The following is a 23,367-nucleotide window of genomic DNA, read 5'->3' as shown; positions in this document are numbered from 1 at the left end:
GACAATCACATTATCTGTGATCTGAGTCTCTCTAGAATTCTGGGTCTTTCTCTTTAAAATATAGGGATTATACCTTATGCACAGAATTTTTGTGAAGATTCAATGAAGAACACAGACAGTAGCTGTATAAGTATAAAGCAAATGTAGTTGCTGTTCATTTTCTCCAATCTTGATTTCAGGAATAAAAAGAGCAGTTAATTTAGAGCATAGTGACAGGAACAGAGTTAGAAAAGAAGACGAAGAAGTTAACTGTGGTCCACACCTTTTAGGTCCTTGAAGTTTGTGGTAAGATGTTTGGATTTTATTTCTAGTGCATTGGGGATCCATTTGAAGGGAATTTAGCAGGGGGCTGAAATGATCTGATTTCAGATGAAAAAAAAAGGATTATTGTGTCAGCTGAATTGCAGATAGGGCTTGGTAAGGAGACCAATTGTAGCTATTGTAATCATCTGGATGAGAGCTAAGTGTGAACTGGACCAGAGTGGTAGCAAAGGAAAGGGAGAGTAGGTAGATATGTGATATCTATTTGGAAGGATGTGTCCAATTAGGCTAGTCTCCTCCCTATCCTATAAACATGCTTGCTCATTTCCATCCCTGTGACTTTTCATGTTCTTTTACTTGCCCTGTCTCACTTTCAAAGTCCCATATCAAATGTCCTTTTCTTCATTCATTTTTCTCGTGAATATTCTACTTCTTTTTTTCTGACGTTCTAAAGCAAACATGCACTGTCCACTTTTCACTTTGGTGTTCTCACTTCTAGATCAGTGAGCATCCTGACAGCAACACCTTATTCTTTATATCCATGTCTTCCTGGGACCCAGCACAGGGCTAGTTCCACAATAAATGGATAATAAATAACTAATTGGTGAATAACATGGCATCTCTGATAAAAATTCAAACAAATGACAACATTAACAAATCCAAATCTTTAATAATTGATCTAGGAAAGTAATTACATATCAAACATGGCCATGCTGAGGAAACTGACTTGCTGTAATTCACTAATAGAAACATCACAATGTAAGTGAGGTACAAAGTGAGAATTTTCTAGGACAACTGGATAGAGTCCCTAGGCTCAGCCTCGGGTCATCCTTTCATGCTGTTGCAAGCTGCACATTTGAGTTGTGACTGTAGCAACGGAGAGAAGCTGGAGCTGAAAGCAATGCTATATTTCTTTCAATCTTTACAAAATTCTTTTTTTTTAATGTTAAGTATTGCTGAGAAAATCCAAGAGGACACTGTGTGTCTCTTCAGTACACCACATGGTGATGTAAGCTGAATTCTCTAAAGAGGGTCAAGGAAAATTACAATTATTGCAAGACTTAAATCTTGTGAAAGGTAGTCAGAAACCAAAGAATTATAGGCTGAATATCTATGTATAGAAAGAGATTTCACATAAAGTACTAAATGTGTTTGAACAAATGCCACCCAACCTATTTGATTGTATAATATTCTGAAAGAATTACCTAGTATAGGCATGTTTTATATATGCCTTTGTTGATCCATGAACAGGACAAGCCATAGATAATTAAGGCTGAAATTGTATATATATCAATTGTAAAGAAATAAAAATCCACAGTTTTCAAATTCACCATTAAGACTCCTTTCATCTCATAGTTCACTAGCAAATTGAATATATAAAGCACCTTTCACACAGAAAGCCAGAGAGCAAAGCACTAAAGCAAAACAAATACCAGTGATTAAGGAAAATTGAAAGCAGCAGTAAAAATATGTTTCTTTAGTCTACTTTTAAATACAGACTGGAAACTGCAAATAACTCAGAGTATATATAAGTGGTAATTTTTTTTTTTGTCTTCGTGATTTTATGGTGTTGAATACAAATAAGGGGAAAAACATTGTTAATGTAAAAGTAGCAAAAATATTTTGAGATTCTTTATTTTAAATATTTACCTGAATTTGTTTAGTAATAATTTTTAAAACTCACTCAATTGTTCTTAGGCTGAACAATTTTGATGTGCTTTAGACTGACTTTAAGTGATTTTAGGAGAAATGGTTTAAAATGTTCTTTCCTAACCTGAGAAGTATCAAACATTCAGATTGTTATAGCGTTAGTGGACAATGTAAAGAGTTCAGAGTGAATATTTTATTCTGCAGTGAAGAGTATTTAGATAATTCATCAGGGGATTTACAGCTCTTCAAAGGGATCAAGTTGAACTGTTTAGAAGAGTCAGTGAAACACTTGGGTGCTGATTTCATGGCGAATGGCTGTTGTCAATCATTGCTTCTTTTAGCATAACCATTGGCCCATTGAAATGTTTCAAAGAATACTCTGGCAGCCATGAGTTTGGAGAAAGAAGGATAAAATGGAAATTGTACAGTTCTTACTTTTTATCTATACATTGTTTCAACAATGCTGTTAAAGAAATGGCAGTTTAATACAGGAAGATCATTGATTTTGGTGAATACACAGCAAGATTAAAGTAAAATATGTATTTCTAATTAAGAAATTTGAGGGAATGCTACATTCTCTTCCTCCTGCTCTCACTGCCTCTCTTACTCTTTTAATGCTCTCATTCTCTCTCTCTTTTTAAATTCTTGCATTATTATTTATTGTACTATTTTCTTTTGAATTTTTAAAAATTAAATTTATTGGGGTGACATTTGTTCACAAAACCATATAGGTTTCACGTGTACAATGCAACAAAACATCATCTGCACACTGCATTGTACCCCTATAGCCCCAGGCAAAGTCTCTTTCTGTCCCCTTTTTGCCCCCTTTGCCCACTTCCACTTTATCCTCCCACCCTCTTCCCCTCCGGCTAAAACCACACTATTGTCTGTATCCATGGGCTATGCATGTATGATTTTTTGCTTAATCCCTTTACCTTCTTTCATCCAGCCCCACAACCCTCCTCCTCTCTGATAGCTGCCAGTCTGTTCCATGTATCCATGCCTCTGGTTCTATTTTTTTTCATTAGATTCCACATTTCAGTAAGATCATATGGTATTTATCTTTCTCTGTCTGGCTTATTTCACTTAGCATAATAATCTGCAGGTCCATCCATGCTGTTGGAACAGCTGATTTCCTTTCTTTCTTTCTTTCTTTTTTTTTTTTTTAAACAGCTGAGCAAGTAGTCCATTGTGTAAATGTACCACAGTTTTTTTTATACACTCATCTTCCAGTGGCCACTTGCGCTGTTTCCAGATCTTGGCTATTGTAAATAATGCTACAATGAACATAGGATAGGATGCCAACATACTCATGTTAACAGTTGTTTATATATATCATTTTCTCATTTCTTAGTTCAAGACCGTTGAGCCACCTCATGTTTTCTGATGAACATAAGTCCCTACTCATGCATCTACCAAACTTAAAAGCTACCAAGCAGAGCTTAAGAAAAGCAGGAGGCAGCAGGAGCAATAAGAAATATAAGGAATTGTAATCCTCCCCCCGTCAATATTCTTTGGTTTCCACAGTTAAATGTTGGAGAGAAATTCTGGGTGTTTTTCCTGAGAGCTTACAATGTTGGTAGAGGTAAAGAAGGAGGTGCCTTTTGTTATTAGGGTGAGTGAGAAGCATTTGTTAAACTTGGCTAGAGCCCACGCAAATAGACTTTTGGAAGGTCTAGTAATTTTTTAAAGCTATTTATAGGTTACTCCTCATTATGCAACTCAGAGGATATTCTAAGTATTAATGAGTCTGCAGGATTATTCCATGAACTTCTTTGATTTTGTTGGCTGAAGTGTACATTATAAATAATAACTTACTATTGCAAAATGTATGCAGATTCATATTTTTGTGGGTTTTTTTTCCTCAAGGATTATGTAGAATTTCTCAATCAGGCAGATTTTGAAATGTGAAAAATAACTATGAATTGTCAAAATTTACAAAGAAGTCTGGCACACATTAGGTATGTTCAATCATGGCTTAGTTCCATTTCTTTTTAAAGGTATTACTAGACTACTTTTGGAGTCCCAGTTCCTTATGTCTCTGGAACTATTTTCAAAATCCTAAAGCACTTGCTGAAAATGTACATTCCTTAGCGATGCTCCCCAAAAATTCTGATTTATGAGGTTGTGGGTGAGGCTGTCAAACAACATTCAAGTGAATATTAACACAGCTTCTGGAAAAATGCTGTGGATAATAAAATTTTGCCTCTAGTGTTTTCCTAAGATAAAATATATTACATTTGAGTAAGTAAGTATTTAAAATCAGAACATTTTAATAGGAGACAGATATCATGTAGGGTCAATTTGAGCACTAGTATTCAAACTTTCTGGACTTTTTCAAGAACTTTATCAATAATCTATTTGGCCCTTTAAATCATATATAATTCACTCTGGTAACTAGACTATGTTACCAATAGACTATGTTACGCAGACGTGATGTAAGTTATCAGGTAAAGTAAGTAGAGAAATGGGGAGGTAACGTTTGAGGTTAATTGTAGTAGAATTAAAAAATAATGATCATGCCCAGAGACATAGAAGCACGAAACAGACTGTGGACTCTCGGAAGGTGGAGGTGGGTGGGAAGAGATCAACAAAAGAACTTGTATGCATATATGCATAACCCATGGACATAGACAAAAAAGCCTGGGGCAGGGGATGGGGGCCAGCTAGAAGGGGTCAATGAGGGGGAAAAGGTGACATATATAATACTTTCAACAGTAAAGATTTAATTAAAAAAAATGATGGTCATGAACAGACTTAATTATCCACCTTCTTTTGTTTCTAGAAAAGATTCTGCCAAACAAAATAAAAACAGACTCATAGACACAGAGAACAAACTGACAGCTTCCAGAGGGGAGGGAGTTGGGGGATGGGTGAAAAGGGTGACGGGATTAAGCAACAAACAAACAAACAAACAAGCAAACAAAAAACCCTCCTAGACAGATAACAGTACACTATAGTGATTACCAGAGGGAAAGGGGGTGGTAGGAGGTAGGAGAGGGCAAAAGGGATAAATGGTGATGGAAGGAGACTTGACTTGGGGCGGTGAACACACAATACAACATACAGATGATGTATCATACAATTGTACACCTGAAACCTATATAATTTTATCAACCAATGTCACCCCAATAGATTCAATTAAAAAAAAGGATTCTGTGCAAGTGTATTTACCTAGGTGGTCTCCGTGTGGTGACTCTTAATTGTACACCTCAGATTTTGGAAAATGCTGAAAGAGCCAAGTTCTGCTCTGGATAATGGTGCAAGGATGTTGGCAGATCATTATGCTTCTTGACTTTATGGAGGTTTGTTTCATTCTTTCAATGAGGTACACAGTTGAGGAAGATCTAGTACCAGATGGTAATGTTGGCTGGGAGTGGTTTTACTCACCTACATTTGGCAGCTCTACTTGGAAGCGGTACTTTCAACGCCTGAAACTTCCAGTCTGCACCACTTAACATGATCATTGGGAAGCTTTAGGTGGTGCAGATACAATAACACATCTCATTAAAGGTCTTGTAACTATGAACATCTGACATCTGTGCTGAAAACAGAACTGGATGTGGCCTTCAAGTAGTTATAGATTCCAGCGGTATGTTGTTTTTTATTTTTATTTTTATTTTTTTAAATATATTTTATTGATTTTTCACAGAGAGGAAGGGAGAGAAATAGAGAGCTAGAAACATCGATGAGAGAGAATCATCGACCAGCTGCCTCCTGCACACCCCCTACCAGGGATGTGCCCGCAGCCAATGTACATGCCCTTGACCGGAATCGAACCTGGGACCTTTCAGTCCGCAGACCGACGCTCTATCCATTGAGCCAAACCGGTTTCGGCAAGGTATGTTGTTTTTTAAAGACTACTGACATTCGTTATATTAACCAGACTTTTAATTTCTGGAGGCATTTTTTCACTTGGAGAAATAGATTATAAGTGAATGGGCTGCCCATTTGAAAGATAGCTTCCTCTTAAATGGGTTCCCTCTTTTTCAAAATTTAGACAATGATTTTAGCCGATAACTTACTTGTCATTTAGTAATAATAGTAATAGATGTCCTGATTTGAATACCTATAATGTGCTAGGAAACTTTATATATAAGCTGTAAATATATAAATGGCCCTCCAAGGTATTCCCATTTTGTGGATGAGAGACCTGGGTCTCTGAGAGGGTAAGGAACTTGCTGAAAACCATGAAAACTCCAAAGTGACCTAGCCAGGATCATGCCAGCTGTGTGGCTGCTCAATGGGGGTCTCTGTCGGTTTTGTCACCAGTCCCTGCAGTATGTACAGGAACAGTTAACATTCATTTCTATAAACTGCAACAAGCAGCTGTTCCTAAAAATTTCTTTAGTTAGTGTTTAAACTGAAAAAGAATTTTTTTTAAAGCAACCAGATTTAGCCTTTAAGGAGCTTATTATTCAAATAATTCTTTTACACATTAATGAATTACACCCTGATTCTTTATACACATTTTTAGGTGCTTTAACTTAGGTTTTAAAAATACCTAATGGCTCTTTTAATGATTTTAATGAAATTAGGAAATAATAGGTAACCAAATCAAAGTGACTTCATCCTAAATTTGGCCTGCTCCTCACAGCTGCAGAAATTCATTTTTACCCAATTCCGCATCCCCCTTTGCAAAGTCCTAAAGCACAAACCTACTGGGAGTCCCCTCCAGCTCCCAGAGGAAATATTTCATTCATATAATGTCTCCTTTGTAATCAACACGGGGAAATGTCACTTTGATTAAACACAACTCAATGACTAAGACCACAGCACAATATATTCTCCAGAGCTATCTTCCAGAACAACCGATTGCTTGCCAGTCTTCATCCTCCAGAGTCTTATTTAATCAAAATGATGTTGCTAATTAAGGATTAAAACTTCTGAATAGAATTAAAAAAAAAAAGATTTTTCTTTCACCTTTGGGCAGGTCAAGGAGGCAGAATTTGCTATAAAGAAGTGAAGAGTTCCTTCCACCTTGGGTGAAACTTCATCATTCTCTGACATTTGGACTTAATCCAAAATAAGCCTGAGTGCTTTGTAATATTAATATAATTGAGAAGGGAGAGAGAGAGAGAGAGAGAGAGAGAGAGAGAGAGAGAGAGAGAGAGAGAACGAACACAAACTACCTTGGATAACTACATGTACCTAGCTAACATTTTTTCATTTAATGATTTTAATATAAATTTCCTGAAAATATTTTGTCTGATGCTCTCTGGGCATTGCTTTATCTATTGCTAACATTATTCATTGTTAACGTTGGAAAGACAGACCATTTTAGAAAAATGTTGGCAACCCATTTCACAGAAAAGTGTGAACAAAAGACTTAATGTAACTCAGATCTGTTTGATATCCACTGACGAATAATAAAAAATACAACAAAATTCTCTATGAAATGCTGAAATAATCTACCTTAAGATAAAAATTTCCATTTTTTTGAATTAATATTTGATAATAAAAATTTGTTCCTCAAAACCACATAAAACTGTATAAGAACTCATTGAAAGAGGCCAAGACCCACAGAAACATGGTTTCGTTGTCAAGGAATACAAACTCTTTCAGATAATGGGGGTGAAGTGGATGCAAAGCAGAGATACTGGTTGATGTTTTAAAAAATTATACAAGCCCTGGCCAGTGTAGCTCGGTTGGGTATCCTCCTGTGCACCAAAAGGTTGCTGGGATTCCCGATAGGGATGTGCAGGGGGCAACCAATTGATGTTTCTCATCCATGTTTCTCTCTCTCTCCCTCTCCCTTAATAAATAAATAAATAAATAAATAAATAAATAAATAAATATTGTTCAATACTTCTATCCTTTTCATATTCTCTCTGTTTTGCCCTCTGAATGTATAATCCTTGCTAGATTAGTCCAATCTAATGTAATCCTATCTAATAAAGAGGGAATATGCAAATTGACCATCATACCATGACAGAAATGGTGGCGCCCATAGCCACAAGATGGTGGAGTCCCCTCAGCCCCACCGGAGTTTCCCGCTCGGGGGGTGGCAGGTGCGTGGTGCGGTTGGACCCGCCCTCAGCCCCCCAGCCGCCCAGGGCCAGCCCAAGGTGTAGGCAAGCCTCAGATGGTAGCTGCCCAGCTGCCCAAGGCCAGCCAAGGCTCGTGCTGCCAGCAGTGGCAGCAGCAGAGGTGTGATGGGGGCATCGCCTTCCCCTGATCACCAGGTCGCCTCCCACCCCTGAGGGGGCAGGCTGAGTTGAGGGACACCCCTCCAGTTCATGAATTTTCATGCACCAGGCCTCTAGTAAGTCATAATAATAGCTACTGCTTATTCATCACCTACTATGTGCCAGGTTCTCTGCCGGCAGTATATACATTATTACCTCTAATAAAAGCCAAGAAGAGGCATTATTATATCTCTTTAGGAATGATTACACTGAAGTTAATAAAGAATAAATGACTTGACTGAGGTCAGGCAGTTGTGTCAAACAGAGGTGAGACTTCCCTCTAGGCCTGCTTGGCTCCAAAGCCACATTCTCTGCACTGTGGCAAGCCATTTCACACTTGCTTACTTGAGGGTAAATGTATCAATGTGCTTCCAGAAGGTGCTGGGAAGTTGTGTTGCTCTGTACCCGACTCATATGTTCCTGTCGTTAGAGCCTGAATCATTGTCAGGGGTATCGTCACATTGTGAATCCCCTAGAGCCGTGGTCGGCAAACTGCGGCTCACGAGCCACATGCGTCTCTTTGGCCCCTTGAGTGTGGCTCTTCCACAAAATACCACGGCCTGGGCGAGTCTATTTTGAAGAAGTGGAGTTAGAAGAAGTTTAAGTTTAAAAAATTTGGCTCTCAAAAGAAATTTCAATCGTTGTACTGTTGATATTTGGCTCTGTGGACTAATGAGTTTGCTGACCACTGCCCTAGCCCAATCAATGATGAAGACTGGGCTACTACCCTCAGAAGGGCACCAGAGAACAAACAACGAGAAATCCCAAAAGAGAGAGGAATGCCATAAACCTTGTTTCCCTCCCAACCAGTGCTACCTACCAGTTACAAAAAGACACTCGTTCCTGTGATCCAGGCTCCTGGAGGCTGCAAGCGCCCAGTGGACAAACGATGGCTCTTACTCCTCCCGAGCCGAGGCAGAGGGCCAGCAGAGCGATGTAAAAGAGCCTGCTCTGCTCCTGTTTTGGTATGTGGTTGGTCATATGGTGACCACCTACATAGAAATCTTCCAAAGGAAAGGCGACCACAGACAACAAAGCAGTGCCTGTGGATGGGGCGGAAAGGAGAATAAATATGTCATAAACCAACTGAACCACCAAATCACATCATAAGTAAGGTTTTTCCTCTGAAAGTATTAAGATATCTGTTAACCATTGCCATTTTGGAGACAGCAGGATTTTTCTAAATGTGAAACTGTCCTTCAATATGTATTTTAACTAGTCTTAGAGTCCTCGTTTTCCCCCCTTAAACTTGAACTATTGTTTTTCTCAGAATGTATAAGCAAATCATGCCCATTTTAACAAAATCAAAGTAATTCAGGAATATATCCTGTAAGAAATTAAAGATGCCTGTAATCTCACCCCCAGAAAAAAACCCACTGCTACCAAGGTTTATTTGTTCTTAATCAATAGAGTGATAAAAGAAGTGGTGATCTCAGACATCTCAGAAGCCTGCTAAGTAAAGCATTTTAAGAATAACACTGTAGTTAGAGGAGCGCATAGCCTCTTTTCCTTTTCTGCTTCTATTTTTCCTTTTAATGCCCTTCTTTCTCTCATTCCTCATGCAGTGTGGGGGGAGGGAGGGAGGGGGACTCACTGCTGCACAGAGAGGTGAGAAGTGATGGTGAAGTAAGAGAAAGCTGCCTTTCTGAGCTCAGGTTTTAGCAATTCAGACCGAAGACACATTTTTAATAGAACCTCTGATACTCATTGACGGGTTGGAAATTGATGGCAGCCGTGAGTGGGGGACACAAACAAAGAACTTACATGCATATCTGTATGCCACATGGACACAGGCAATAGGGTGGTGAAGGCCTGGGGGCGGGCTAGAAGGGGTCAATGGGGGAAAAAAGAGGTCATATGTAATACTTTCAACAAAAGATTTAATTTTTAAAAAAGGAAATACTTTTTAGTAAAATGAATGGACATGGAGTTTGATTTAAGTGTTTTGTTTGCCAAATTACAAAGCTTGAAGCTCAGTCCTAGTCTGATGATTTGCACAGGAATTTAGACTAATAGAAATTACCATGTTAGGTAGTTACCAAGTGCTACTGCTATGGCCTGTTACCAGGTTAAGAGCAAATCATTCAGGCCCTTGCTTAAATGTCTCCTTATCAGAAAACATTCCCTGATACAGAACAGCGAACGTTGTGACTGTCTAGTCCATCCTGTCCCCTTACCTGGCATAGTTTTCATCATGACACTCATTAACACCTGTCATAGTTTAAGTTTACTTGTTTTCTCACTTCCTGCACCAGAAAGTCAACTTGGGCTTTCTTCTCTGTTGCATTTGTAGATTCTAGAACAGTGCCTGGGACAGAGTATTGATGATAGTGAGAAATATTTGTTGAATGTTGAATGAATATTTGCCATGCAGTGGCTTAGTTTTGATTTCACAGACGGAAACAGTAAAGAAACTTATATGGCCCTAGACAGTTTGGCTCAGTGGATAGAGCATCGCCCTATGGACTGAAGGGTCCCAGGTTTGATTCCAGTCAAGGGCACATGCCCGGGTTGTGGGCTCGATCCCCACTGGGGAGCATGCAGGAGGCAGTTGATCAATGATTCTCATCATTGATGTTTCTATCTCTTCCTCTCCCTTCCTCTCTGAAATCAATTAAAAATACTTAAAAAAAATAAGCTTATATGTTTGTATCACACTCTAATTGATTCAGTGAGTGATCATTTACCACCTGCCTGAAATTGTGTGATATGTTGCTTGTCTGATACCCATCCCTTCCTCATTCATCTCACCCACTGTGCCCCAAATCTGCATTTCTGCTGCACTTCTTCATATTGGTGAACAGCATACATGTTCTAAGTTCCTCAGCTCAGAAACTTGGAGCTGATTTGTATTCCTCCATCATATTTATGTCATAATTTAGTTGCCTAGTTTTTATGTGTGTTTTTTTTCATGTTCTCTCCTGAATTAATACATCTCTATTTCTTACACCATCATCCTGAGATTTTTCTGGTCTCCCTCTATCTCTCTATTTAACCTCTCATTGTGGTTGTGCCTACCTCTTATTGAAGAAAAGCATTTCCCCAATGTTTTCATCATATCATCAGTGAGTCTTTGTTGTCTAGAAGGACAACTTGAACTTTTCAGCCTAAAATTCTACACTATCAACTTGCTCTCTAGACCTCAAACAATCTGGATATTTCCCAAACATTTCTCACAATCACCTTACTCCCAAACTTCAGATATATTTATTTCTCTCTGTGTAAAGAGGCACAGGGTAGTGTTTGAATTCATTCATTTTTTTTTAGCATACAGCCATATATAGAAAAAAACATCTTCATATGCAATCTTAATTACTGTGTGACTAATTAAAAGACCACCACTTGATGAAAACATTTCTCAATTACTCTACATGAACTTCAGAAACCTTTATAGCACATTTTATTTTAGTTGTGGAGTAAATGAACTACATGTTTCACATAGCATTTGTCATGAATTTGGATTTGGGATAGGACAGGGGAAAGGAGGCATTCTAAGGAGCACAAAAGACAGAAATGTAAAGAGATAATTGTTATAAGGCATAACCAGTGCAATGATATAGGTATCAAAACATCCTCCAACACACACACACTTACTAGCATACCTCAAATAATACCGAAAATGAAATAAATCGAAACAACATTCTTACTTCCCTGATCACATTTTACCCTAAGAGCAAGGCAGAAATAATATAAACTATAAATTCTAATGACAATCCACGCAATTAAGTTGCAAAACAACCCAGTCAGAAAGAGGACACTCACCTAGAAAATGTAGAAATAAGCAAACATAGACCAGTTTGTTTCTTCCTAGACAGACATCAGCAAACCACCCCGCAAACACAGGGCTAAGGATTGAAGCTCCGACAAAACACAAGTTCAGAATGGCTGCCTGGTGACTGCGGTAGCCAAGCTTGACAGTGCAGAAAGGGATCATGTTGCAGACGACTTCGAAGAACGTGAACCTCTCGCACAGCTCCACCAGGAGCCAACAGATTCCAACCCGAATTTTCCCCACACAGTGTGATGAAGAGGAGTAACCAATCTGTCTTATATTTTTCTCCTTCTCAATGCTATGGTTTAAGAGTACTTTCTCCTCAGTCATTTTAAAGTATACAACAGACATGACTACCCTCCTTGCATACGACTAATGTTAGTGGCTTGAACTTGGATATTTTTTTTACCCCTACCTCGCTAATGAAAAAATAAATAAGATCTTGGCTTTGAATGTCACAACTCCATGCTAAGGTTTCATAGGACTTTTTGCACGCGAATGTTGTTCATTTTGATGACCCAGGCACAAAGGAGAGGAACCGTGAGTCTCTGATGTTCATGGTGGCCTATGGTACCCCAATCAAATGTGTTTGTTTAATTACTCAGAGGCTAAATTAGGCTCTTCCTCCCAAATTATATCGAATTGCCTGAATCTGGTTGCGTGTGTGGGAAACTCATCTGCCTCACACTGATAAAGGTTTAAATACCGAAGCAGAAGAAGCCGATTTTTTTTTTTCCAGGAGAATTTGAGCACTAGATCAAGAAATAATTTCAGTCTAATAATTTCTGATACTTTAATTAAACAAGCCAGAACAGTACTGAGAGATAAAGCGCGCAAGGAAATCTGTTTTGAGGGGGCAGGATACCTTATCGTTATTACATTTCTTGTTATTTTTGGTTGGGGTTCTGATAAGAAAGCTAATTAGGTAACAGAAGTGCTAGTACATTTAGGTAACAAGCAGAGTTTGCAAGAAAGTAATTTAAGTGCACGAATGAAAGGAGAAAATATTACACAAAATCCCTCTTCCTTTAAGTTGACCCCATGCTTGTAGAGCAGCTTCTCGGAGGAAATCAGAATCAAAAGGCGCTATTTGACTCCCTATTACTCGTCAGCAGCAGGGGGGCAGCAACCATCCTGTACATGCTTTGGGGAATATTGGATCTGGGATCACCCTGACCCTCCAGCTGGGTGAATGGATGTTAGCATTCTATTTTGGAAAGCAGGAGGGCACCAATTAAGCTAAAAAAGCAGCGGTAAGAGAGAACACTTTTAACATTCAGGGGTTTAGCTGCAAGGACATACAAAGACAAGGCAATGCAACTATTGGGTCAAAGTCATAATAATTCAACACATAGGGAGTGAGGCTGGAAATGTTATTTTCACGTGGGAGTCAAAAGCAAAAGACTGGTAAGGGCTTTTGACTCTGATTCTTATCTTTTGACCTGAGAGATTGGGAGCAAAACACTTTGTTTTGACCCCTGCTAATAGTCTCATTGTAATGGTAGCTATTTTCATCTGCTCAGCATCACTTCCCCGTCTTTGGTAACAATGCCCTCTTTTTTCCTTTGTGTAGAGTGATAATGCAATTTATTACCCAAACTTGGACACGTTTGCGAGTAAAAAGGAGACTATTTATAGTTATTCCTGAAAAACATTTATAAATTGGGACTGTCTAGGGCAAATCCCAACATGTGGTCATCCTACCTTTGGGACTGATTTCCATCTATTACATGAGATCCCGAATTACTGTTAATTGGGGCATCTCTTTTCTTCTAGCCAAGGAGATTAGCACATGGTTAAAGCAATCCTTTCACTTTTTCTCCCCAGGAATTTTAATCATGAGTGGAGCACTTAATACGGGCCCTGGTGGAAGCTGAGTCATTCGATGGCAGCACCCAGGAAGGGATTTGCCCATGAGGCTCTGGGGGAGAATGCAGTGCGCCTTGGTTCTTACTCTCCAAGAGGCAGGATTCGTTTTTCCTCCTCTAAAGGACTCAATTTCCAATCAACTTGGATTTGATTAAGTTAGCCACATTTGGTTTCTGTGGCTTACAAGGAACCCTAAGTGATAGTTTATGTTGCCCCAGGTGCAAGAGACGGTTTTACTGCAGCCACTGGCTATGTTTAGCCAGCAGCTGACAAGGGATTCCTGGAATGTTATTTCACAATCTAGATTGTGCTGCCCCTCCCAGGGCCCAGTGATGGTTATGTGTGAATTCTTTGGCTCCTCTGTGTAGCCTTGCCCAAGAACAGGCCACAGGTGGTGGGAATCTGTGGTTTTGGGGTGGTCAAGTTAGGGAGAGAAACAGCATTTGCGGAGTAGAGTTGAAGCGATAGGGAAACACCAGTTTTTTATTGTTTTTTTTCTCAATACCAAGCTCAGAGTGAGATTAAAGGACAAATACCAACTCCACTTGAGAGCACTTGGCAGAATCTTGAATGTCATCATCTTTATCAGGAAGCTTGAGACCTTGAGTGGGGACTTAGCATCCTTCAGTTTTCTGCAACTCTCCCCACCCCCAGGCTTATTTTCTGTTCCTCTCCTCCACCCCCCTGACCTCCCTGAATAAAGTGATGTTTTTCTTCCATTTTAGAAGCAACGTATGTACATAAGATGCAATTTGGAAAATATCTAAAGATAGATATAAAAGAAAAAAACAAATAGTGAACATTTTGGAGCATTTGTGTGTGTGTGTGTGTGTGTGTGTGTGTGTGTGTGTGTGTGTGTGTTAATCCTCACCCAAGGATATTTTCCTATTGATTTTAGAAAGAGTGGAAAGCAGGGATGGTGGGGGAAGAGAGAGAGAGGAAGGGAGAGAAATGTCAATGTGAGAGAGATACATCGATCGGTTGCCTCCTGCACATGCCATGACATGGGCCAGGAATCGATCCTGCAACCCAGGGACATACCCTTGACTGGGAATCAAATCAGAGACCCTTGGTGGTCTGGCCAATGCTGTAACCACTGAACAACACTGGCCAGGGCTTGGAGCATTTGTTTTCATGCTTTTCCCTTTTTTTCTTAGTAGGTTTTAAATTATATAATTTTATACAATTGGTGTATAATACATTTTCCACTGCTCTTGTAGGTTATGTTGTAAGCACTTTAACATGCCATTATGATCTCTTTGTAAACATGAATTTTTATGGTTGCATTAATAGATACATCATTCACTTAACTATTCTTCCACTTTTGGTAGCATTTGTCTCAGATCAGTTATAATCAGTCTTTCTTTAACTTTTGACCATGAACCCACATTTCAAAGAAAAAGCACCTTTATCAACAATACTGGGATGAATATATGTACATAAAGCTACTCCTATTCCCACACTATATCTTTTAGGCTAGTTTATCAGAAACAATTTTACTGGGTTAAAGTGTGGGAAGGGTTTTAGGTGTCTTAAAACGTAATGTCAAATTACAATATAAATTTCAGACTTTTTTTTTAAATTGAAAAGTTCATATTGTTTTTGGACACAGAGACTCCACTTGAGAGCATGCTCTCTAAAATACAGAACATGTTACTCTTGGAGGACGTAAAGAAGTTGTTTTTACTAGTTCAAGGTAGCAGATTCAGAAGGCCTGCACCAGGGGGCTTCAGGGATATGAGAAGAAATTAGTGAGGAAGCTGAAAAGCAAAGAAAAAGCCAGATCACAAATGGCTCCATAAGACAGAATTTTGATTGGTTGTTGAAGTCATTCCTCTTTTTATAACCTGACCTGTCTAACTAAATTGAATTCTACAAAAAGGCAGGGTATAGAGGATTAAAGTCTTTCATAACAAATCATTTTTTTTTCCTACTCAAGATCAGAAGTATGAGCAACAGCTAAGAGGTATTGACAAGACAATAATCATTAGCTACTTGTTTTACTACCACCATCACCTAGCGTAGCAAACTACACAAAAAGGAATTTAAAAAAGGAAGTACCAAGATTTGGAAGAAAATTGGAGGCAGGATTTTTAGGACTAAATGGATGTGTGGCATGAGGAAGAGGACATCAAGGATGATGTTTCTAGCATAGACATCACAGTGGACAGTGGTGATATTACGTACAAAGGGACAGATTTGGGGTAAAGTAAGATGACTCTACTGTTTGACAGATTGAGTTTGAGACACCTGTGACATATCCCATAGGTGATGAAAGAGAGGAATCAAATTCCCTTTCTTGTGTGTGTGGGAAGAGTTACTTCTTGCTTTGAGTGGAGGTGAAGCATAACCTCCAATGACACTTTGTGTGACAATGTTAAACATTTTCAAGGCAAAAGCAGCTTTAGAACATTACTATTTAATAACTTCTACTGAATACCATTAGAATTTCATGAGAAATTATGGGGACACTATGCCATTCCTATGCAAAGCACCCAGAAAAGGCTATAGGAGACTACAGCCAATGCTAAACATACACGATAGGACAATAGTAGACATTTTGGAGAAAAAGTTAGTTTTCATTAAAACAAGAAAATAACTGTTTTAGTTGTTTTGAAATTAATTACTAAATACTAACCTGATTCCATTTTGAACTTCAAGTCACTTCCTTTTTATATTTCGTAGAGTAAACTAAACAATTTGGCTGTGACTTTAACACTAGATTATATTTCCAGAAAAGAAAAATGTAAGCATTTGGACCATATGTTATGTTAATGTGAAGGTAAAATTATTTCCTTGTCATTCATTTAATATTTGGTGTTTGCCTGCACCAATTTTAGAGAAGATATGTAGGAATAAGTAATTAACCTCTATAGTAATGGTCTTAAAACTTAAAACATTGATGAATATTGAAGCCCACATTTTTAAACCAATCATTTCCTTAGAATATGATCTTGACCAGTTTAGGGACAAGGAATAGTGGCTTCCTTAAGAAAGGCATCTTTCTGTAGGGGAAGAGAGGGCTGGATATGATGGATACAGAAGTAGAAGGCACCTGTCCCTTAATTTCAAAATGATACAATCTTAGATCTGAAAGAAGGCATTTTATACAAACCCTGTTTACAATGGAAGATCTGAGAGTTGAGGTGACTGGGTCTAAGCTAACTTAGCTAATAGCTTGTCTTACAATAAAATTTATGCCCCTTTGCTGCCGTCCAATTTTATTTCTATAGCATTGTAGTTGAGGAAAAATCTGCCTTAGAGCTTTTAAGTTTGAGTATCTTGAAAATTAGATATTGAAAATTAGAAAGGACCAATAGAACTTATGCTTAATCAAATCCAAATATTTCAGAAAATGCTTTTAGACTCAGGTCTTCTACTATTGCCACAAATTTGTACAATGAACTTAACTCATTAGGACCTCAGCCATCTTATGCAGTGAATACGTATTTTGGTTAAGCGATGTTTAAGGCCCTTTCTAGTTTTCTGATTCTAATTTTCCTTTCTAAAGACCTGGAAATTTACAAGAAATATATCATTTTCACAGTAGTAATAGAATTGTCTTCCTATATGTTTTGCTTTTCGTATATATAAACTATGTAGAGGGCACAAGTAAGATGTAAGTATTTTAAAAGTTGCAATTACCATGTTTATAGTTAGATTTCTATCTGTGTAGTACTGTCCCTGTGGATCTGGAAAAGGTAGAAAACAGAGGGAGAGCTACTGTATTATTCTCCCTGCCTGGACCCCTGAGTTAAAAAATTATCCCTGGTCTTTAAAAATTTATGCAGGAGGAAAAATAAAAAAAAAATTTAAAATATGGTTATAAATAGCACATTGGTTCTGATTTCATTGTTTCTTCAAACTCTGCAAATTTTATTCTGGGGACGTTATTCAAACACATGTAATTACCTAAGCTAAGCAGTTTTTCATACTTTCAAGGTTCTTGCATTATTGCACCTGTACGACGGCTTTGTAATTCAGTAGTAATTGAACAGCAATTATTTTTCATGATGCATGTACATTTTTATATCAGATTGTTGGCAGATATTCTTTATGATGATGTCGTTTTCACTAATGAGGAAATTAGAGTGAGTTATCTCAGGATGAGATGTCTCTTTCTGACTCATTTCCTAGCTCTTGACTTGGATTTTAGAAAAGTTTTTGTATTGTAAAACAGCATTATCTAATGGGAACAATGTTATCTCTGAATTCATGGCAGGTAGGGCAAGTGGTAAACTATTTTATAAGCCTAGTAAGACCCCGCCTGTCTCATCCATATGATGGACTCTGATATTAAACGTACGTATGTATCTAAGTATATATTTAGATTATAAAATTTCAAGAGAACAAAGACCAGACTCTTTAAGCTTTTCATAGTATTCTGCCCAATATATGTTCTTAAATAACAGAGACTAATTTACTTAAAGGTTTGGCATAGGACAAGAGAACAGAGGATTGGCATGATTTTCCAATGAACTCATGCACCAAATAAACTTAATCCAACTTAGGAACAATAAAAATTCAACATTTATTGAACACCTTTTGTATGCCAGACACAGATGCTCAGGATTCAATGGTGAATAAGATCTGATCTTTAACTTTCCTTTTTCTCCAATAAGTATATTACGTATTTTAGATATGCCATATTTATACATATAACTATGATGAGATTACCTCTTTCATTCAAGAAATATTTATTTGTTCTGTGCTAGAAAATTGTAATAAGTAAGAAGGACCTAAGATTTCAAGGAACTCAGTGTGATAGTAGAGACCAAAATAAAAATATAATTAGAGAACAGTGACAGTTCTCATAGAAGTACCCACAGGCCACTCTGGGCCAACAGATGAAGTGCACCTTAATGAGAGATGAAGTGCACCTTAATGAGATGGTACAGAAAAGACTTTCTGGAGGAGGTAATGGCTGAGTGAAAACTTGATGAGGAGCAAAGGGTTTTCCAGGCCAAGAAGGAATGGAGGTGCATTCTGGGAAGAGGGATAAGTGAACCACAGGCAGTGATATGTGAAAGTGAAGAGAGCTTGAGAACTGCAGATATTTTGTTAGTACTAGAACGAATATAAAGAGAAAGAGTGGTGAGAGGAGTTAAATGGGGCGAAATTGTGGAGAGTCTTGTGTTAAGATAAAAAGTTTAGATTTTATTCTGAACTCAGTAGAAAGTCAGCAAAAGTATTCCATGGATTGATGAAGGAAGAATTATATTCAAAATAAACAAAATAAAAAAAAGAATTCGAAGAGCAATGAGAACCATTTTTCTAGAAGCAATGGGAAGAATGGACAGGGGGCCATAGAAACTGGCTAGGAATAAGGTGATGAGAGTCTGTTTACAGGTGTTTTAATGGGAATAGGAAACAGGGTACAGATTAGTGAGGCATTCAAGAGGGAACATTTACAAAAGTTTCTGACTGATCTAAATATTTGTGATGGGGTAGAAGAAATCTATCTTGATGCCAGATTTCTAGCTGGAGAAATTTCACAGTTCCTTGAGACACAGGTTGGTGGAGGGGGTTTGCCGTTGGAGACTAGATAGGGGTGAAGGAGATAATGAAGTAAGTTTTGATTTTGAGCAGCCTGTGGAACATACACAAAGAAATGCTCAGAATATTCATATCTGAAGTTGAGGAGACCAACCTGGACCAGAGCTATAGATGAACTCATTTGTTTACTGATGCGAGATGAAAGAGTTGTTGAAGCCATTCAAGGATGTAGGGAGAATAAAACAAAGGAAAAACAAGGCATCTGGGAGGATTTCAATATTTAAGACAAAAAATAAAAAAGATTGTGTATGTGGAAATGTGGAAAGAAAATGGGAGTGACAGCGAGGGTAGGATTTCCTGGGAGATACAGGAAGAACTGACTAGTCAAATGTCAAGTTATGTAAGAAATAAAATGTACCTTTGTGATTTGATAATAAACAAACAAGATATTAATAAACATTTTGAACAAAACCTGGCAGCTTGAAAAACATGGAGTTTTGGGGTCCCTGTGTGACTGGGAATAGCCTGACCTTCCCCCTTCTTGGCCTCCAGTTTCCCACATGTCCTCCCCTTCTCCCCCATCGCTCGTTGATCAAATTTAAGTAAAAGCCAATTGGCAAGGGAGTTTTAGAGACAATTTTTCAGAGGTCGGCTTTCAGTAATATAGAGCAAAGTAGGTGGAAGGCTGGGAATGGACTTGAAAGAAGTGATACTTGAAATGGACAGAAAAATATAAACTCCATAGACATGTCATAGGTATTGATACCTATATATGCTGATTGGAATAGTGCAGGGATACTGGCCTCAGGGGGATGTATAAAAGGTGACCTAATCCCTCCTTCCCCAGGTCCTTACACACATTTGAGTGGCCTTTAACTAAGATGGAGTCAGGTATTTAGCTTGAATTTAGGCATATAGTTAAAGTTACCAGGACACATACAAACATTGATAGAATTTGGGCAGGGGCACAAGAATATGAGCCATTATAATATTGATTTGGGGATCATCAGTGTATAATCATTAGAGCAAGTAGAATAGATGAGGTCATCTAGGAAAAGTGTGTATGGTAAGAAAAGATCACCAAGGACACAAATCTGTGGGGATTCAGCAATTCTGAATTGGATATTTGTAATGTCTGTTTCCATCAATTCTGAAGTTGTCACTAAGTTGTCCATGGTAATTAGGTAAATGAAATGGAAAATGGAGATTATTCTAATATTGCTAAGACTTCTATTATTTCTTTTGAGAAAGAATTACTACTGAGAGAAAGTAATGTTTGGATTGTTTAATTATTATTGTCTTGTATTTTTATTCTTTTTAACAAAATAATCACACTAATGATTTGGGTTTGTTATCGGTGGAAGCGGAGGTCTTGCAGTGCCTTAAGGAAAAAAATTTCCTGAGGCGCCCACAAGAGGATGGGGTTTTGTGGGAAGCTTTATTAATGATATAAAATTAAGGGGGTTCCCCTCCAAGGTCCCATCTCTGTCCTTCCTGCCGTGGGAAAAGTCCAACCATGTCTTCAGCAGGAGCAGATTTAAGGCTAATGCCCAGAATTTCTGTTCCATATTAAAGTGCAGTCCAGTCCAGCATCTGGCTAGCTTAGCTTGTGTTCCCAGCTGCAGTCCATTGTACGTGGGGTCCTCACAGCCTTGGGCCCTGTGGCTGCTTAAAGCCACGTAGCTATGAAGGGAGAACATGTGAATACATGGGTGACGGCGGGTCACAGAGCAAGAGAAAGCAAATGAGCAAGGGCAAGCAAGAGAGAGGGGGCTCTTGGGGATTTTAACTCTCCAAGATTTCATGGTTCTGCATTGGGGTTCATTCCCTGGCCAATCTATTGTTCCCCAGGCTAGACTGACAGGTAAACACCATTCCTGGGCCACCCCCTCCCCAACTTCACTGCATACATGCTTCTCTCCTCCTTGGTTTGATCCCTTTCCTGAGGGATCTGCAGGGAGTGGACTGGTGGTTCCCTGGGGAGTGTGAAGCTGCCCAGATGACCATGCTTATACTTTCTAGCCTCCCCTTTGCTCTCTTTCTGTTATTGATATTAATAAACTAGCTAATTACCACTCACTTCGTTGCATCATCTAATTTCCAAACACCTCCTTTTATTTTGGCTTTTGTCCTTATAATCAAACCCAGTTAATCTGCTTTAAAAAAAGTCTACTTTGTGCCTTATGTCGGCCACCTCTACTGAGAGAAATCGATGATTATTTCCTTCATCTTTTTGTGCTGTGCTGACAGTCTCCATTTAACACCCAGAGAGCACAGAGCATTTAGTTGTTGCATTCCCTTACATTTGCAATTCATTTTCTGTGTCAATTCATGTGGTTGATATTATAAAAATCATTTTAAACCTAGTTTAACTTTTCTTTTTTAACGTTTGGCTTATTCATAATTTTATGAGCTATAAATTTTATTGCATTGTGAATTGCCTTTCCCATCTGCAGATAACTCTGAGGAAGTCCTTGGAGGAATTGCTTAGGAAGTAGTGAAAATGAAAAGAAAGGGACTTCTGTTGTGATTTGGTGCATGTTAGGCCAAAATATATCCTTGAGCAGAAAATGACCAGGGAGAAAAGATTTGGAGCTCTGTAAGTCTGTTTTTATTGAAGTATTCACTCTAGCTGAACAGGTAAAAACTTTTCACGATGTGCAGAATGAATATGAAATTTAATTGCATGGTTTGCTGAAACAATAGTTCTAATTAATTTATATAAAAACCTTCTCTGCTAGAATCTTTTCACTGAATTATCCAGATAAACTGTCAACAATAAGTAAAATGATAAGAAAATGGAAGTTTCTGGTTTTGTTTTTCTTTTCTTTCTGTGTGTGTGTGTGTGTGTGTGTGTGTGAGAGAGAGAGAGAGAGAGAGAGAGAGAGAGAGAGAGAGAGAGAGAGAGAGAAATGTTTACTTAGTCTTGGTACAGATAAAGATTGGGGTTATTATGGTCATACCAAATATTTATTGAATGTATTAGGATTCCCACACCCATATTTTATTGTTAAGGCAAAAGACAGAAATATGCAGAAGAAAAATTACATTGATTGGTTTCATGATGGGTTTATTTATATTGGCAAAGTCTAAATCACTCAAAGGATATTAAAGAACAGCTACAATGAATTTTGGGTCCAAGTTCTTTGGGTTTGTTGATTCAGCACAAATATAATTTTATCCATTCACTATTTAAAACTACTATTTTTATATTTCTAATAATGTATAATTATTCCCCTAGAGAGTTTAGAGAGGTCCAATATCAGAGTATTAAGAAGTAGGAGATCCTGGATTTAAATACAGCTCTTCTGATTTAAACCTTACTCTTTTAATTTTGCTGCCTTATAGGCAGTCTGACTAATATATATTTTCACTATGTCCATATACACACCAAACATGCCCCTATTATAGAGCCATTTCCTACGCTCTTTCCTCTGTCTCAAATGCTTTCCCCTGATATACTCATGTCCAACTTCTTCACCTCCTTTAAGATTCTACTTAGACACCATCTTCTCAATTAGGTTACTGAGCTTCCTCTTTAAAATTGTTTACTGTATTCCTGCTTCATACTCTAGACCAGGCGTCCTCAAACTACGGCCCATAGGCCACATGTGGGTGTTTTTGCCGTTTTGTTTTTTTACTTCAAAATAAGATACGTGCAGTGTGCATAGGAATTTGTTCATAGTTTTTTTTAAACTATAGTCCAGCCCTCCAACGGTCTGAGGGACAGTGAACTGGCCCCCTGTTTAAAAAGTTTGAGGACCCCTGCTCTAGACTGACCAACTTGCCCTGTTTTTCATAAGAGTTTCCTGGTTTTAATCCTGTAAGTGCTACATGCCACGAAACTTCTCAGTCCAGTATCCCTAACTCTGGCCAAGTTCATTGCCTATCATCAATCTATAATCTATCTATCTATCTATCTATCTATCTATCTATCTATCTATCTATCATCAGCTATCTATCCATTTACACATATAAACCCCTTTCCATACACACATTTAATTGAACATTGCTCTGTAGTTGAATTAAATTCCATAATAGCAGAAATTCTTACTGTTTTTTTCTTCCCACAGAAACATTTAAAGGCTTCAAAATAGTGTCCAATGAATACTTGCTAAATGAATAAAAAAA

The 23,367-nt window shown here is 38.1% G+C and overlaps 1 protein-coding gene across 1 annotated transcript in view; it reads right to left on the bottom strand.

Moving 5' to 3' along the window:
* SLC15A5 (solute carrier family 15 member 5) overlaps nucleotides 1-12,222 on the bottom strand; it is a 77,661-nt gene extending 65,439 nt beyond the window's left edge. The window contains exons 1-2 of the mRNA XM_008140455.3: nucleotides 11,862-12,222; nucleotides 8,920-9,142 (exon numbers count right to left, since the gene is read on the bottom strand). Coding sequence (XP_008138677.2) covers nucleotides 8,920-9,142; nucleotides 11,862-12,222 — 584 coding nt within the window. The remainder of the gene's footprint in view (nucleotides 1-8,919; nucleotides 9,143-11,861) is intronic.
* Between the last annotated feature and the right edge of the window lie 11,145 nt (nucleotides 12,223-23,367).

The sequence above is a fragment of the Eptesicus fuscus genome, chromosome 7 (assembly GCF_027574615.1).
Source record: "Eptesicus fuscus isolate TK198812 chromosome 7, DD_ASM_mEF_20220401, whole genome shotgun sequence".
Lineage (NCBI taxonomy): Eukaryota > Metazoa > Chordata > Mammalia > Chiroptera > Vespertilionidae > Eptesicus > Eptesicus fuscus.
The sequence above is the reverse complement of the archived record's forward strand: the minus strand, read 5'-3'. Positions and strand labels throughout refer to the sequence as shown.